At 61.5% G+C, this 15,220-nt stretch overlaps 1 protein-coding gene across 2 annotated transcripts; it reads left to right on the plus strand.

Moving 5' to 3' along the window:
* Nucleotides 1-2,807: 2,807 nt before the first annotated feature.
* NPEPL1 (aminopeptidase like 1) lies at nt 2,808-13,497 on the plus strand. 2 transcript variants are annotated; one of them, XM_040988207.1, is made up of 12 exons: nt 2,808-3,032; nt 3,517-3,702; nt 3,946-4,116; nt 4,943-5,032; nt 5,362-5,443; nt 6,344-6,486; nt 10,536-10,613; nt 11,837-11,937; nt 12,096-12,219; nt 12,463-12,639; nt 12,888-12,998; nt 13,224-13,497. In XM_040988207.1, the coding sequence occupies exons 1-12, from the start codon at nt 2,883-2,885 to the stop codon at nt 13,377-13,379; spliced, it is 1,569 nt and encodes a 522-aa protein (XP_040844141.1). In that variant the 5' UTR covers nt 2,808-2,882; the 3' UTR covers nt 13,380-13,497. The 2 variants fall into 2 exon arrangements, with proteins under 2 accessions (XP_040844141.1, XP_040844140.1); XM_040988206.1 differs by having other exon boundaries at nt 2,860-3,032; nt 3,517-3,738.
* The last annotated feature ends 1,723 nt before the right edge of the window (nt 13,498-15,220 follow it).

Raw genomic sequence — 15,220 nt, forward strand, 5'->3', positions numbered from 1 at the left:
AGTTTTTGCACCAAAGTGCAAACTTTTAATTTCATTTTCTCTGCAAGCATTTCAAAGTCCTCTCTCATGAACCTGGGCACAGGGCACACAGGTGTCTATCACACACATATTCCAACCTTTGCATAGATTAATTAATGTTTTCAAGGTTTCTTGAGACACACTTTTTTTTTTTCATTCCTCTAGGGACCATTTGGCATAGCTGTGCTCAGTTCACACTGTCACTGCGGTATTCTCCAGCATGAAGGTACTGAGGCCGCAGCAAGGTAGAGCTCGCCCCCCACCACTCAGGGCAGCAAGTCCGGAAACCCCAGGGTTTGGTGGATAGGCACACTTGCTGGCCAGCTGCTTCTGCAGGAAGCTGGCTGGCCTCTCCTCTTGGGGCTAGTGGGGCAGTGCTCATTGCCAGCAAGGGCACCCCGGCTTTGCTCTGCTGCCTTCCCGGTGGCCGTATGCCGCACCCCAGCTTGGCCCCTCCATCGGTTTCTCAGTATACCATGTTCAGTCACTTCAGCAGTCAGCAGTGACCCAGTGGGCCGTGTCCTTCACCCCACCAGGCCTTTGGGTGGGCAGAGTCAAGAGTGGAACCCGAGGCCTGGTCCTGGTCCTGGTCCTGGTCCTGACCTTGGGGTTTTACTGTTTCCAGGAAATGGATTTCTGTGTGCTGCTGGGTTTCACATTCTCCTCCCCGCATGCATGTATACAAGGGAACTTCGAGACACCCTTAGAAATCGCATTGAAAGATGTTTGATACGAAAAAAATGAAATGTAGGCATAGTTTTGTCATAATATACATTTTCTATGAACTTCTTGCCAAATCTACCTATGTGAACTTTTTTTTTTTTTGCGCCCAAATATACTGTTTTCCCATAGATTCCCAAATTCCTTGATACTAACACACAGACATACCTATACAGCATTGTGTACCCAGCGCCTGATGGCACTCAGGCTACTCGGAGCTGAGGATGATGGGCGGATCAACAGAGGGAAGGATGAATGAATGGGTGGATGAACAGGTGGGTGGAGGAGTGCGTGGGTGGGTAGATGGGTGGGTGGTAGATAAGCGGATGGATAAAAATACCAGAAAATATGAAGCTTTCCTCATATCAGATCAAATGGATCAACCACGTGTGAGCAGTCGTTAGATCTTATACAGGGGGATCCCAGCCCATCTTCTAGACTCCTAGAGCCCTCTTGCCTGATGGACGCTCAGAAACATGTGCCAAATGGCCAACTGTACAGTCACAGCTTCCCAGCAGTGATGGGATCTGCTGTCTGGTGTCTTCCAGGAGTCTGTCTCCTGCGAGCAGCCTGAACGTGGGTCTCAGGTCCTCCAAACCAAGAGCTGTATGCTGGCTTTCATCAGAGAACTGGCCATTTATTTTAAACTCTTTTTTTTAAGGAAAATTAAATAGACATGAATTTTTCATTGACAGTGAAATATATACCAAGCCCAGGATTAATACCTTAATAAAAACATCTGCAGAGAGAAGGGGCGCTGGCAGCTGGCATGACTGCGTCAGCAGCAAGCCGATGCCGGACGCAGGGTTGGGTGCCTGAAGACCAGGAGTGTATGCAGTGACTCCAGCTGTAATAAGTGCTCACTCATCCAGGCCTGAGCTGAGCGTCAGCTGCTCTCCAGGGCTGTGGGTCTGTCCCCCAGTCCCCGAGGGTCCTAGGGCAGTCTACCTGGAGGAGTGCCTTGAGGGTCTGGGCCTGGGGGAGTCTGTCCTTTCCAGCCTCTGCCCCTGCCTCTTGTTTGCAAACAGGGCCAAGCAATGGCTCTGCAAACGGGCTCTCTCGGTACCCTCTGTAAACGTGTGAAAATGTTCAGCTGCTGTCAGACCTTCGGAATAAGAGCCAATTAGCACTGACTTTTATGCTGGGGAAATTCCCTTCACCCGCGAGGCAGCTGTTCCAACTGCACCCGCCTGTGGGTTCGGGCCAGTGGGGAGAGCAGGCCCTGCCGGCCCCAGGGTCTGCTTGGCGCTGAAGGGGTGGCCGCGGCCAGGCGGTGGGCACCGAGCCGGTGGGTGGAAGCCTCCAAGGCCCAGCTGTTTGCTCTTCCCAGGTTGAGCCTGGGCGAGGCAGCTCGGGCCCAAAAGCAAGAGGCAAGCGGGCAAGTGGACTGAGCCCCAAGGCCTGGAGCAGCCTGGTTGCGGTGAGCCTCCGAGGGGGTGAGGGCCCCCCCCCCAGTGCACGCACACCCACCAGGGGCCACCTCACCCCCACGGTTCCTCTACCGCCTTCCCATGAGATTGTGTGCGACCTGGAACTACCCCTGGCTCCGTCCTAGCTAAACGGGGTCCTAGCTAAACCCTACAAGGCAGGGTCCGCCGCTCACATGCAGGGCAGCCCCCTACCCCGGCCAAGCATGGAGGTCCGAGCACAGCACGCGAGCCAGGGCTCCGGACCTTGGCTAGGCCTTGGCAGAGCCGGGACGCCGACCCTAGGCAGAGGACCGCCCTGCGGAGCAGTGCCAGCCTCTCCCGGGTCGGTGAGGACGGCCCTGCCCCGGGCTCCCCGGGGTCGGTGAGGACGGCCCTGCCCCGGGCTCCCCGGGGTCGGTGAGGACGGCTCTGCCCCGGGCTCCCCGGGGCCAGCGAGCAGCCCGCCCGGCGTCCCTGCCGAGGCCGGCCAGGCGCTCAGGCCCATCCCGGAAGGGCTCGCGCCTCGAGGCCGGGCCGTCGGGACCCGGCGGGGCCTGCCCTCCCGGCCCGGCCCGGCGCCCTCTCGCGCCCCGGGGCGCGCCCTGCACTCTCGCGAGCGGCCCGGAGCGGCGGGGGAGGCGGGGCCCGCAGGCGCCGGGCGGGCCGGGGCGGCGCCGAGCCCGGGCCGGGGCGGGCGGGCGGCGGGGCCGGGCCGGCCTGGCGGGCGGCGGGAAGATGGCGAACGTGGGGCTGCAGTTCCAGGCGAGCGCCGGGGACGCGGACCCGCAGAGCCGGCCTCTGCTGCTGCTGGGGCAGCTGCACCACCTGCACCGCGTGCCCTGGAGCCACATCCGCGGGAAGCTGCAGCCCCGGGTCACCGAGGAGGTGAGCGGGCCGCGCCAGGCCGCTGAGGCCCGGTCCCGGGCGGCCCAGGCCGGGGGCGGGGGGCGCGTGCAGGCCCCGCCTCGCCGCCCCGCTCGCTCCGCCCGGGCCCTGGCCTGCACTGGGCCTCGCCGCCGCGCCGCCGCCCGGGCGGCTGCGCCCTGCGGGCCCTGCCTTCCGGAAACATCTGGGCCGCTGCCCACCTGCCTCGCGGTGGGGGTGGCACAGGGCCCCTGTCTCCCTGCCCCGCCCTGGGGGCCAGTGGCCCGAGGCCCGTGCAACCCTAGGCGTTCACGTGCGTGCAGCTGGGCCGCGGCCCCACGCCGCCTGGGAGCGCTGATGGTCTCCTTCCCGCACCCAGGCGGAAGGGCTCCCGCAGACACGCCCACGGGGCTCGGGTTTGCGCTTCCGACGGCAGCGCTGCCCTTGCCTGGGCGCCGCTGCTTCACAGCTCTGTGTGTGTCTCTCTCCCTCCTTCCCCATCCAGCTCTGGCAGGCTGCCCTGGGCACACTCAACCCCAACCCCACGGACAGCTGCGCCCTGTACCTGAACTATGCCACAGTGGCCGCCCTACCCCCGAGGGTGAGCCGGCACAACAGCCCCTCGGCTGCCCACTTCGTCACGCGGCTGGTGCGCACTTGCCTGCCGCCTGGAGCCCAGCGGTGCATCTTGGTGAGTGCTGTGGGCACAGGCGGCAGTCCCGGCCCTGCACACGTGGCCCCCACCTGTGCCTTGCACACGGGACAGCAGAGTCAGAGGCCGGTGATTGTCCCCACCCCCGATCTGGCAGCACCACGTCTCTGCCTGAGCTCTAGGGCTGGCCAGCCTCGCGTGGCCCGGTTGCCATGTGGCGGCCTGCACTGGCCTTTGCCCGCCGCGGGCTCCGGCGCCCCCTCACTCTGTCCTGCCTTTCAGGTGGTCTGTGAGCAGCAGGATGTGTTTGCCTCGGCCTGCGCCCTGGCCCGGGCCTTCCCGCTCTTCTCCCGCCGCTCAGGGACTTCTCGGCGCCCAGAGAAGAGGACAGTGGCAGTGGAGTTCTTCCTGGTGGGCCAAGACAACGGACCCATGGAGGTGTCCACGTTGCAAGTGGGTGTCTGACCAGGCGTCCCACAGCCCCTGGGGCAGCCCCACAGGCAGGCTGGGCAGAGTGGGTGCTGCCATGAGCCCGCCAGCCTGGTTTTGTCTTGGGGGTGGTTGGCCCATGCCAGGCCCGTGGGTGTGTTGTAATGACCATCCTGCCCATGGGTATGCAGTACTGTCAGGCGCGCCGTGCCACCTGCTCCCTGGGCACGCCCCTCGGGAAGCAGGCGGCACCAGCAGTGCTCCCCTGTGGGCCTCACCTGTTCCGCCCTCCTGCCCAGCACTCCACCTTCCCTTAGGTCACTGCCCCTTCCTGCCCAGTGCCTGTCTGGGTCTCTTTCTCTGCCCCCAGCCAGCAAACTTGAGCTCTGGCCTGTCACCTCAGCGGGCTCCTGTGCACTGGCCTCAGTGTCCCAGGCATCAGCTAGGCCCCCGGGTGCAGCCCAGTGCCTGGCACGCAGCTCACTCCCACATGAGCGTGGACAGAGCCAAGGGACGCTTGAGGAAAAGGCTGTCCTGCGTGTTCTCACCCCTGGCTCCTTGGTGAGCCCTGAGTCCACTGCTGACTTGGTGGTCACCCTCAGGGCCCCCACATGTGCCGAGCTGGCAGGGACACTGGGCCGAGGCCTTGGACTCCAGGTGTGGGGCGTGGCCATGTAGTGCACGTGTTGGGTCAGTGTCCTGCTTTTCCTCCTGCCCATGCCTTCTGCCCCGTTAGCAGTCTTGATCTGGCCAGGACCCTGATGCCACTGCGCAGCTTCTGGGAGGTGGCCAGGAAGGGGACACACGTCGCCCAGCCCCAGAGCCCCAGCAGCCTGTCCCTTCCTTCTAGTGCTTGGCGAATGCCACAGAGGGTGTGCGCCTGGCAGCTCGCATCGTGGACACACCCTGCAACGAGATGAACACGGACATCTTCCTCGAGGTGCGTGGCACACCGTCCAGGGCTGAGACAGGCTAGGGTGGGTGTTGGAGAAGCAGAGCAACCGAGGGCCACTCCCAGAAGTACTGCTGTCCACCCCTGCTCGGGAGGCACTGGGGGCAGGGCGGGGTGGGTGGGAATGGCCTCGGCTGGGCTGCAGCTGTGAGCTGCTGGAAGCTGGGGGCCCACGGGAGCCGTCCCACCCCCAGTGCTGAGCGGGGTGGCTGCCTTCCAGGGGCTGGCCCTCCCCCACCGTTCAGGCAGCCAACCTTGCCTTGGCCTGCACCACCTCCACGTGTCCTTGTGTTGCCTTTTCCCATGAACTTTTCCAGGAGATTCACAAGGTCGGGAAGGAGCTGGGCATAACGCCCACCATCATCCGGGACGAGGAGCTCAAGACGAGGGGCTTCGGAGGTAGGTGGGGGCCGCTGCTGGCCGTGGTGAGGGGGCAGTGAGGAACAGCCAGCTCCACCCATGTACCTCCCCAGGCTGCAGCCCTCCGTGCCCTGAGAGGGTCCAGCCCCTGCAGCCCAGGGCCCGAGCCTGGGAAGCTGCACTCTCTGGGGAGGAAGGGGCTGCCGGCCAGGTTTGGATTTGAATTCTGCCAGATCCCAAATCACTCTCCTGCCTGCAGCCTCCGTGGCCTCCTCGGCCTCCGCCCAGCCCCGCTCCCTGGCCAGCTTAGCAGGGGCCCCTGTTCCTCGAATATTCGAGGTCATGGCCATGTCAGAACTTGGGTGGGGGTAGATTTCGCTGCCCGGAACTCTTTCCCCCAAGATACTCTCGGTACTGGAGAGGGAGGCCTATAGACTGGTCTCGGTAGATGCCTCTTATGACCTAAGGTTACAAAGACACATTGGGTGGTATAGTCAGCTGGCAGCGTGCCCCAGGGTGGGAGGCCTCAGGATCTGCCCTTTGCTGTCCCCGGAGGAGAACAATGAGACCCCTGAGCTGGGGAGGGGGACCCTAGACGGCTGGTGCAGCCCCTGAGCACTGTACGCACTGGGGAGGGGTTGGGAGTTGGCTGGAGTGCCCTTGAATCACTGTCCAAAATCAGTCTCATTCTGCAATGCTAACTTTTCAGGAAATGACACAGGGCAGGGGTTCCACCCCTCACCCAACTCAGCTGGTTGTCTTTCCTGACAATGCTTGGCACACACTGCTCCTGCAACCCCAGATGTGCAGGATTCCCAGGCTGGCCCGGACAGGAGAGGGGTCAAGGAGCCCAGCTGGGTGGCGGTGCTCCTGGGGAGGTGTCCTTGGGGTCTCACAGCTCCACCTGCCCCTCACTGGGCTCCCCTGTCCTTGCTGCAGGAATCTACGGTGTGGGCAAAGCCGCCGTGCATCCCCCGGCCTTGGCGGTGCTCAGTCACACCCCCGACAGAGCCACACAGACCATCGCGTGGGTGGGCAAGGGCATTGTCTACGACACCGGAGGCCTCAGCATCAAAGGCAAGGTGAGGTGGGGGTGCTGGGGGCAGGGAGGGTGGTCTCTGGGCCCATCCAGCCCCCTAGGTGTTGTGGAGGACAGCATGCATCAGGAGGAGGCAGCACAGTCAGTTCCTAGTCTGTTGAGACCATCCAGCGTGGGATATCTGGGGTCTGTGCCCAGTGGGCAATCAGGAAGTTGGACCAGGCGTCTTGCTGGGGCAGAGGGAGACCACAGACGTGAAGACTGGGTGAAGCCCATGCCCAGGGGGCCGGCTCAGGAGTCGGTGGGGAGGTAAGGGTGGATGCCACGCCTAGGAGGAAGGAGTGCTAAGGGGGTCTTCTCTAGACCCCACCCCGAAAGCAGCAGCCCAGTGCCCAGAGAGAGGCCGGTCTCCAGGGTATAGTCCACTCCCAGCATGGTGTCCATCTGCTCGCTCCTTGCCTGGGCTGTGGTGGCCACCACGCACGGCCAGGGCCAGGAGCTGGGTGCCCTGGGCACCCTCGGAAGGGGCAGACAGGACGACGTGTGTGCCCCAGGAGACCTGGGAGAGGAAAGTCCAGAGGAACAGAAGCTTTGGAAGGGAGGGGCAAGCCCTGCTGGTCTGGGACAGGCACAGAAGCCTGCTGGCCCCGAGACGTCCCACCATGGCCACTGAAGCGCTCTCGGAGAGGACCGGGTTCCTGGCCTTTCAGAAACCCAGACCTGGCAGCACCAATGCCACCACTCCCTTGGCACCATCCCCCCAGGGCCGTGGGGGTCCACCCGTGCCTCCCTGTCGTGGACAGTTCTCAGCACTGAACAGGAACTAAAGGCACTGGTAATAGAAGTTTGCTTTCTCAAGGAAAATAAATAACCAACATTGTCTTACGGAACCCCTTACATACTGTGCCTGTGGGAAGGTGAAAAAGAGAAGTCATGATTGCAGAGCCACTAAGGAGAAGAGGAGCTGCCCGGCCCCAGGACCCTTTCGGGAGCCATGCCCAGTGACACACAGGATGGCCGGTGTCGCACCAGCAAGTTGACCCCTGGTTTTCAGTTTTGAGCTGGCACGTCTGCTGCGCTTCGGAGTGATTCCGTATCAGCTCGGGTTGAGCCCACAGCGCATTTTGTTGCAGCTCTGCCCTGTGCCAGGCGTTGAGCCACGCCCAGAGGCTCGAGCAGCTGGTAGCAGGAGCCCCACGCTGAGCTGACACCCAGGGACCTTGGGCATAGAACTCTTCCTGTGAGCCTTTCCCTAGAGGGCTGTCTGGAGCGCCACCCACACGGAGCCGTCACTTCGTAGAAGCCAGCTAGCAGGTGCCTGGAGGAGCCATCACAGCTCTCAAAGCGAAATCGTGACCCATGTGGACCAGTGGGTCTCACCACATCACGTGGTCCCCCTGCACCCATCGCGCGTAGCATCTGTCCCAAAGGGGCTGTATCTCCCAGCGATGATATCCTTTCCACTTCTGTATTGGGGACCAAAGCTGAGAAACGCAAGAGGTGGTTAATTGTCACGTGGAAGCCATGGGAGGTGTGGCCTATAGACAAGCAGTTTTCAGCCACAGGCAGTACTCCAAGAAGGGGAAGGACAAACGCCTGGGCATGTCCAGTGTGCTTCCCGAAGGTCGCCGGGCTCTGCCGTGGGCCTCTGCATCTCAGCTGGAAGATGCCCAGTTTGGCCTTGCCAGTATCCGCAGTATAGGGAGCGGTACCTCAGTATCTTTTCCAAGAGCTGTGAGCATTCTTTACTGTTACACCAAGCTCAGCAAGTGATGGTTGCTTTTTTTTTTTTAAAGATTATTTTTTATTTGCAAGTAAGAACTACAGAGAAAGTGGGAGAAAGAGAGCTCCTGCTTTCATTAGTTCACTCAGCAGATGGCCACGACGGCCTGCATGGGGCTGATCAGAACAAAGCCAGGAGCCAGGAGCTTCTTTGGGGTCTCCCACGTGGGCGCAGGGTCCCAAGAAGGCGAGCCGCCTCCTCTACTTTTCCAGACACATTAGCAGGGAGCTGGAGGGTAAGGGGAGCAGCCAGGATGCCAGCCAATGCCCACGTGGGATGCGTGTGCCACTGGTAGAGACTAAGCTGACTGTACCGCATTGCCAGTCCCAAGTGGTAGTTTCTTAAGAGCTGCGTGAAGTTGCATCGGGTAACTGCCCATAACGGCGAGATGCACTGGCTGACCCTGCGCTTTCAATGTGGTCTCATCTCATTGTGTGCAAAGTAGTAGCTTGGAGTAACAGACCTTCAAGTCAGACGCCTTTCATCACCTACCCAGTTGCCAAAAAAAGGCGCCCATCAGGAGCCTCATCAGGAAACTCATGAGAGAGCCATTCAGCTGGAGGATCAGGTTCCCCAGGATTCTGGATTTTGCTTGAAAGCTCGGGTAGTAACAAGATGGTCTCTAGTGTTTCCTGGATGTAGGGGGAGTCACTTTGTTTCCTGTCCAGAAGCTGCAGGCTACCCAAGTCCCAGGAACCACAATGGGTCCACCTGTTGTTCTTCCAAGTCAAAGTGGTCTCCGTGGCCCCAGCAGCTTGCCAAGCTTGCCAACCTTCTGCTGGCATCCGCTGCAGCTCCTGTCTCGCTCAGAGCCAAGAGACAGGGTGGCTAAAAACCAGCTACACCGCTTTGCCTAGGGCACTCGTCATGAGCTCGGCCTCGTCTCCCTGTCCTGGGAGTGCAGAGGTGCGTCTCTGTGAGGCGTCTGTACTGTCATGCAGGTACCGAGTGTCACGTCCCCGGAAAAGCGAGCCACAGGATTGCTGTGACAGTGACTCCTGGGGGGAGCGGGTGGATGGTCCCTTGAGGCCATCAGCACACTGGACGTGTGTCCGCAGCCACAGGGGGCCCGGGCCCACAGGCCCGGCCATGCCCAGGTGTTCTCCTCCTGTGGGCTGTCTTGGGAAAGTCTGATTGTAGAGCTAAGCTTCCACAGTCCTGCACCTTCTCGTGGCTTCTGTTGGCACAGAAGGCTTCTTTTCAGCAGTGCAAGGTGGGTCGTTTTTGCTTCATTAGAAAAGTGGCTTCGTTTGTATCTGAGAATATTTTTCACAAAAGCTCAGTGCCCAAATAATACAAGAAGGGCTCAAAATTAGCTCGGACTGTTACAAACCACGTCTGAGGGCTGCTGCTCTTTTGAATAAGAACACTTGGGTTAGACCTGGTAGTCTGTGCCTTTTCTGTCACTATTACACAGAAAACAGCATGGCATGTGTGTCGAGACAGAGTCCTGGACGTGCCCACTGCTGGCCGGAGAGCTGGTAGTGGTGTGGACCATGGGCATCCTGGGTTGGTGAGGAGGGGCTGGTGGAATGGCAAAGATGTCACATCAATTCCAGTGGGAGGTGGCCGCGTGCAGAGAGGGCTGGAAGGACAAGGCCTTTAAATGCCAGGATGTGGCTGAGTGACCAGCCGCTGCTGCCTTGGCAACCTGGCAGCACCATGGCAGACTCGATGTCCATGACATGAGTGAAGGCAGAAGGGCCACATGGGAGGAGGCAGGGTCTGCACTGTAGCCAGATAACCAGCATGGTGGGCAAGGAGGCCAAGGTGAGAGGGCAGAGCCTTGCAGAGCAGGAAGTGCTGAGGGAGGAGGCGGCATGCCATGGAGGTTTTAGGAGAGGGACTCAGCCCAGGAAGCCAGCGAGGTTTGGAATGATGTTGCAGCCAGTGGGAGCAGGCCTGGGAGGGGTTTGGGGGAGGTGCCCCTCACTGGTGGTGGCTGGAGGGCAGGGAATTCAGGAACCAGGAGCTGCTCCAGGGGGTTAAGAGGAGGCAGCAGCCATGGCACCTAGCACTGGGATGGCCAATGAAGGTGGCTGGCTGGGGCTGGGCTGACTGAGGACCACAGTGGGTGGAGAGGGGCACTGAACGGGTCCCCTTCGCCTAACTCCTAGAAGTGGCTGGAAGACAAGGCAGGTACCTGAGTGGTGTGGCTTCAGGGGACACATACCCAAGTTGTGTGGGCACAGGTGACCGCTGTGAAGGCCCATCAGGCTTGGGGAGCCCTGGGGGAAGTGAGGCAGATGTGCTGGTACAGGGGCCATTTGCTTGTGCCTCACTGCCCTATTACTCTGTGTTGTCCACAGACCACCATGCCAGGGATGAAGCGAGACTGTGGGGGTGCCGCCGCCATCTTGGGTGCCTTCCGAGCTGCCATCAAGCAGGTACGTAGGGTGCATGTGTGGGGGCACTCCCTGCAGGTGCCCCTAGGCTGCTCCTGGGCCTGCTCAGCTGGAGGTGCACAGCACCCTGAGCCATGGCCCCAGAGCTCCTTCCTGCACGGGGTCACGGGTCAGCCCTGGCTTCAAGGGCAGGATCCAGAGATCTGGGTGTCGTCCATGAAGCCTGAAGCCCTAAGAAAGTTTGTTTTAAAGGATGAAGGGGCACGTGGGCTGTCGCGTGCCAGGGCTTGCCCCCTGGCAAACTTCCTCAGGCCGGCTGGTCCTGGAGGTAAAGCAGCCTCTTCCCTGTAGCCTGATTTCAGGTGGAGAAACTGAGCTTGGAAAGCAAAAAGGTCTTTGCAAATAGTTTCTGCTTCAGATTGGCCAGGCTCCCAGCCAGGTGTGTGCCATAGGACAGCTCTGTGTGCTGTGGCTTCCTGAACCATGTGACCCACTGCCGAGAAGGAGAGGGCCCCCCCATCACAAGCCATGGCTTCCTCAAACCCTTCTGCCACAACTGTTGCGTGTGTGGGAGGGCAGGCACGCTCTTATCTGCTTGCTGGCTGGGGACCGGGGCATATACCTCGAGGAGGCACTGGCCTGGTTGGCACCACAGGCTGGGCCAACACGTCCCTTTTAGAGCACCGAGGGACGCACCTGCAGGGCCCTTGGGGGCAGTCCTGCAGTGCAGCAGGGTGGGCGAGCAGGTGTGGGAAGGCCACGAGGCCGGCTCTCCATGGCTGCTCGTTACCACCAAAGGTCTGTGCCGCCTCTGAGGACAGGCGGCTAGGCGACACGCACACAGGTGGACCCTGCTATCCTCGGCTGGATCTCACAGATAGCTGTTTGGCAGTAAGGGCTGGTTTCTCAGCCGGCGGCAGTGGGTAGTCCCAGGCCCCATCGTGGAAGCTGCAGCGGTGGCTTGCAGGGCACCCCTCCCACAGAGCCCCTGGGCACTCCTGGTAGCCCTGGAGCACGGCTCAGCCTTGCCTATTCCCAACATCCTCCTAACAGGGAGGCCGTGCCTTGCCAGGCACATGAAATAGAATGGCGGGAGGGGTCATGTCCACGGACTGGCCGCAAGACCAGGATTCTGTACCATGGGAGTGAATCACGGTGGCCGGGTCAGGGGTCTGGGTTCAGCAAGAAGGGCTTGCAGGTACAGGTGTGCCTGGCAGTGCTGGGAGGGTGTTACTTTGTAACCTCGGAGCCCTCTCTCCCTCTAGGGCTTCAAAGATAACCTGCATGCCGTCTTCTGCCTAGCAGAGAACTCAGTGGGGCCCAATGCCACGAGGCCAGATGACATCCACCTGCTGTACTCGGGAAAGTAAGGCTGCCCTCTCCCTGGCCTGTGCCCCACCCTACTTCCTGCCTCCTGGGAAAGGGACCAGAGGAGGTCCAGGGACTCTTGTGTGGCCTCCCAAGTCCTGCTGGCCTCACCGCCAGCACGTCGTGTCCCTGAGCAGGGCTCTCCATCCCCCTCAGGACTGTGGAAGTCAGTAACACAGACGCCGAGGGCCGTCTGGTGCTGGCGGACGGTGTGTCCTATGCCTGCAAGGACCTGGGTGCAGACATCATCCTGGACATGGCCACTCTGACCGGGGCACAGGTGGGTGCTGCCGCCGGGCTCTGTACGCCTCCGGCCCGTCACTGGAGGACTGGGGGGTGGTGGCCGGGCTGCCGTCTGTATCGCCCGGGAGGCAGGTGCGGCTGGCCTGTCCCGCTCTGTGAGCGTGCAGGAAGCTGGGCACAAGACTAGAGCACGGGCTTAGGGTGTTCCTCTTGTGTGTCTGCTTCCCACCCTCGCTGTCCTCCTGGCCTCCCCATGCTGGGCATTGCCCACCCCTCCTAGGGCATTGCCACAGGCAAGTACCATGCAGCAGTACTAACCAACAGCGCCGAGTGGGAAGCCGCCTGCGTGAAGGCCGGCAGGAAGTGTGGGGACCTGGTGCACCCACTCATCTACTGCCCCGAGCTGCACTTCAGCGAGTTTACCTCGGCCGTGGCTGACATGAAGAACTCGGTGGCGGTAGGTCCGGCCCCCAGGGCCTGCTTCCGCACCCCTGGGTGTGACCCAGTCACTCTCCATCAGGCCTGCTGTTGCCCCTGCCTCCTGGCCCAAGCTTTTGTAGCCTCAGCCGGCTGCCCTGCACCTCCCACCTTCCCAGGCTCCTGGGGAGACGGTAGGGTTGGGCAGGCAGGGAGGGGGTGTGTGCAGGGCAAGCTCCTGCCCGCTGCTGGGAGCGGAAGTCACCGTGCACCCTCCTTGCCTTGCAGGACCGAGACAACAGCCCCAGTTCCTGCGCTGGCCTCTTTATCGCCTCACACATCGGCTTTGACTGGCCCGGGGTGTGGGTCCACCTGGACATTGCCGCGCCCGTACATGCCGTGAGTGCCCCCGCCTTCTGGCCTGCCAGCTGTGGTCCCCTCCCCACCCCTTGACCCTGACCCCGGCTTGGTTGTAGCCAGGAACAGCCTGTCCTCTTGTGGGTCCCAAGGCCAGGGGCTCTGACTCATGCTCCAAGGACGGAGGGGCTGGGCGGGGCTACCGGGAGGCCCCTGCTGGGCACAGGACCTCCTGCAAGCCCCGGCGTGTCCACCCTCTTCCCACAGGGCGAGCGCGCCACAGGCTTTGGCGTGGCACTTCTGCTGGCACTCTTTGGTCGCGCTTCCGAGGACCCCCTGCTGAATCTAGTGTCCCCACTGGGCTGCGAGGAGGACACGCAAGACGACACAGGCCGGGACTCCAAGAGACGCAGGCTGGTGTGAGGCTGCCTCCTTCCCAGCTTTTACCTCACTTTGCACTGATCAGTTTTAAACTGCAGGAAGATACCACCAGGCTTTGATTTGTTCTGTTTGCAAGCGCAGAGGCGGTGGGGACAGCGGCCACACCACATCCCAGCATCTCCAAATCAGCCCAAGATTCGGCAGGGCCGGGAGGGGGGCGTGCGTCCTCCCTCGCCCCAGCATATTCCTGACCCGGGGCCCCCGCTGCCTCGGCTCTGTGCCCATGCCAGGTGCGCATGCTGCCTCCAGCCCCGTTCTGTGGTGGCTCTGCCAGGTCCAGGAGCTAGCTGGCTGCTTTGCCAGGTAGACACGTCTGGCTAGGGGGAGGGGGTTTCTCACCCTGGCCCTTGGGCATTCACTTGAATTAAAACCAACCCCACCACACTCTGGGCTCCTCTCATTTTTCATCCGAGCACGCTGGAGACCGCCTTAGGCTCTGTGGCCCACACTGAATCAGGCTTTGAGATCCCCAGTAGGCTTGGGAGGAGGGTGCAGGCCTCATAGCCCAGCCATTTGGCTCTTTGGGGCATCAGGTGGTCCGAGAGTCCCCCATAACGCTGCTGCTGGCAGGGCAGCCCACACGGGCCACCACATGTGGGTAACAGCCCCTGCTGCCCGGTCAATCCCAGTGCCCACCTGGGGTGGAGGCGAGCTCACTGCAGACGCGCGGCTGAGCAGTGTGAGTGCCCTGCAGGGACACAGAAGGGACCCTGGGGAAAGGGGCACCCTGGCCGTGGGCACAGTGCCCTGCTTCCACATGGAGAGCTAACCAGGACAGCTGGAAGTCAAAAGGGACCCAGCAGCGGCCTTGTTAGCAGCACCTGACTCGGGCTCTCGCTGCTGCTTGCTATGTCTGGGCTGGGGGAGCAGCCCTGGAAACCTGTGGGAGACCTGGAGGCAGTGGCTCTCCGGACTGGGCCAGACTCATTGCCAGCCTACAGGAAGCCCAGGCTCTGGTCACTGCAGATGTGGGGAGTGGCCTCTGAGGGGTGCCACTGGGGCTGGAGGCCCCCAGGGGACAAGAGGCTGATCCCTACAGACTCAGTGCCAGCAGGTGGCCAGGGACCCCAGGCTCCCCACTGCCCGCTGCGGCACAGCCCAGCCTCCGCCAACGAGCTTACAGAGAGAATCCTGCAAGTTGGGGGCCCAGAAGGCCACGTGCGGCAAAAGGGCGAAACTGCAGCTTTAGGCTTCAGATGCGTCATCATGGTGTGTATACACACGGGACCAGGGCAAGTACGCACACACGCAACCGGCCATGGCATGCGTGGGCAGCGCAGTCTGCAGCCCAGGGTGCACTGTTCCGTGTGGAGGCTCCACCGGGACCATTGAGGAAGGCAGGATCTCAAAGTTTCCGGCCCCCACTCTGTCCCAGTCTGTGCTTCCAGTAGCAGAAGGCAGGGGCGCATGTCCAGGAAGCCAGCTGGCCGTTCTGTCTCGGGACCCTACCTGGGACCTGCCGGCCACTCCAGTCAGGCAGGCCGCACTCCCCAGGAGACCCAGCCACCACCTGGGGCCCCCTTCCTAACCGCCCTCCCCAGGGTCCCTGAAAGCTTTAGGGCCCTACAGTTCCTCCCCCACTCCTTCAAATAAGCCTGTTAGGGCTGGGCTGCGGCAGTGCCTGGCCACAGCAGCTATCACACCGTGTTCCCAGGAGAATTGGTACTCCGCATTTTTGTTTGTTTGTTTGTTCTTTAACAAAAGGTTGTTTTGGTTTGAGATGCTGCTACTGGCTTCCTCTCTGTTCAGGCCTCTGTAAATGAGCTGTTTTCCAGGCTGCTCTGAGTCCTTGCTTCAAATGAGATGCATCTAAAAGCCCTCAG

This window comes from Ochotona curzoniae, unplaced genomic scaffold, assembly GCF_017591425.1.
Source record: "Ochotona curzoniae isolate NIBS_2020 unplaced genomic scaffold, NIBS_Ocur_1.0 contig_48, whole genome shotgun sequence".
In the NCBI taxonomy this organism is placed as follows: Eukaryota; Metazoa; Chordata; class Mammalia; order Lagomorpha; family Ochotonidae; genus Ochotona; species Ochotona curzoniae.

Coding starts and splice junctions, on each gene's coding strand:
- NPEPL1 (XM_040988206.1), top strand. CDS start 2,883: ATGGCGAACGTGGGGCTGCAGTTCCAGGCGAGCGCCGGGGACGCGGAC. Junction 10,614..11,836: donor TCCGAGCTGCCATCAAGCAG/GTACGTAGGGTG, acceptor CTCTCCCTCTAG/GGCTTCAAAGATAACCTGCA. Junction 12,220..12,462: donor CCACTCTGACCGGGGCACAG/GTGGGTGCTGCC, acceptor CACCCCTCCTAG/GGCATTGCCACAGGCAAGTA.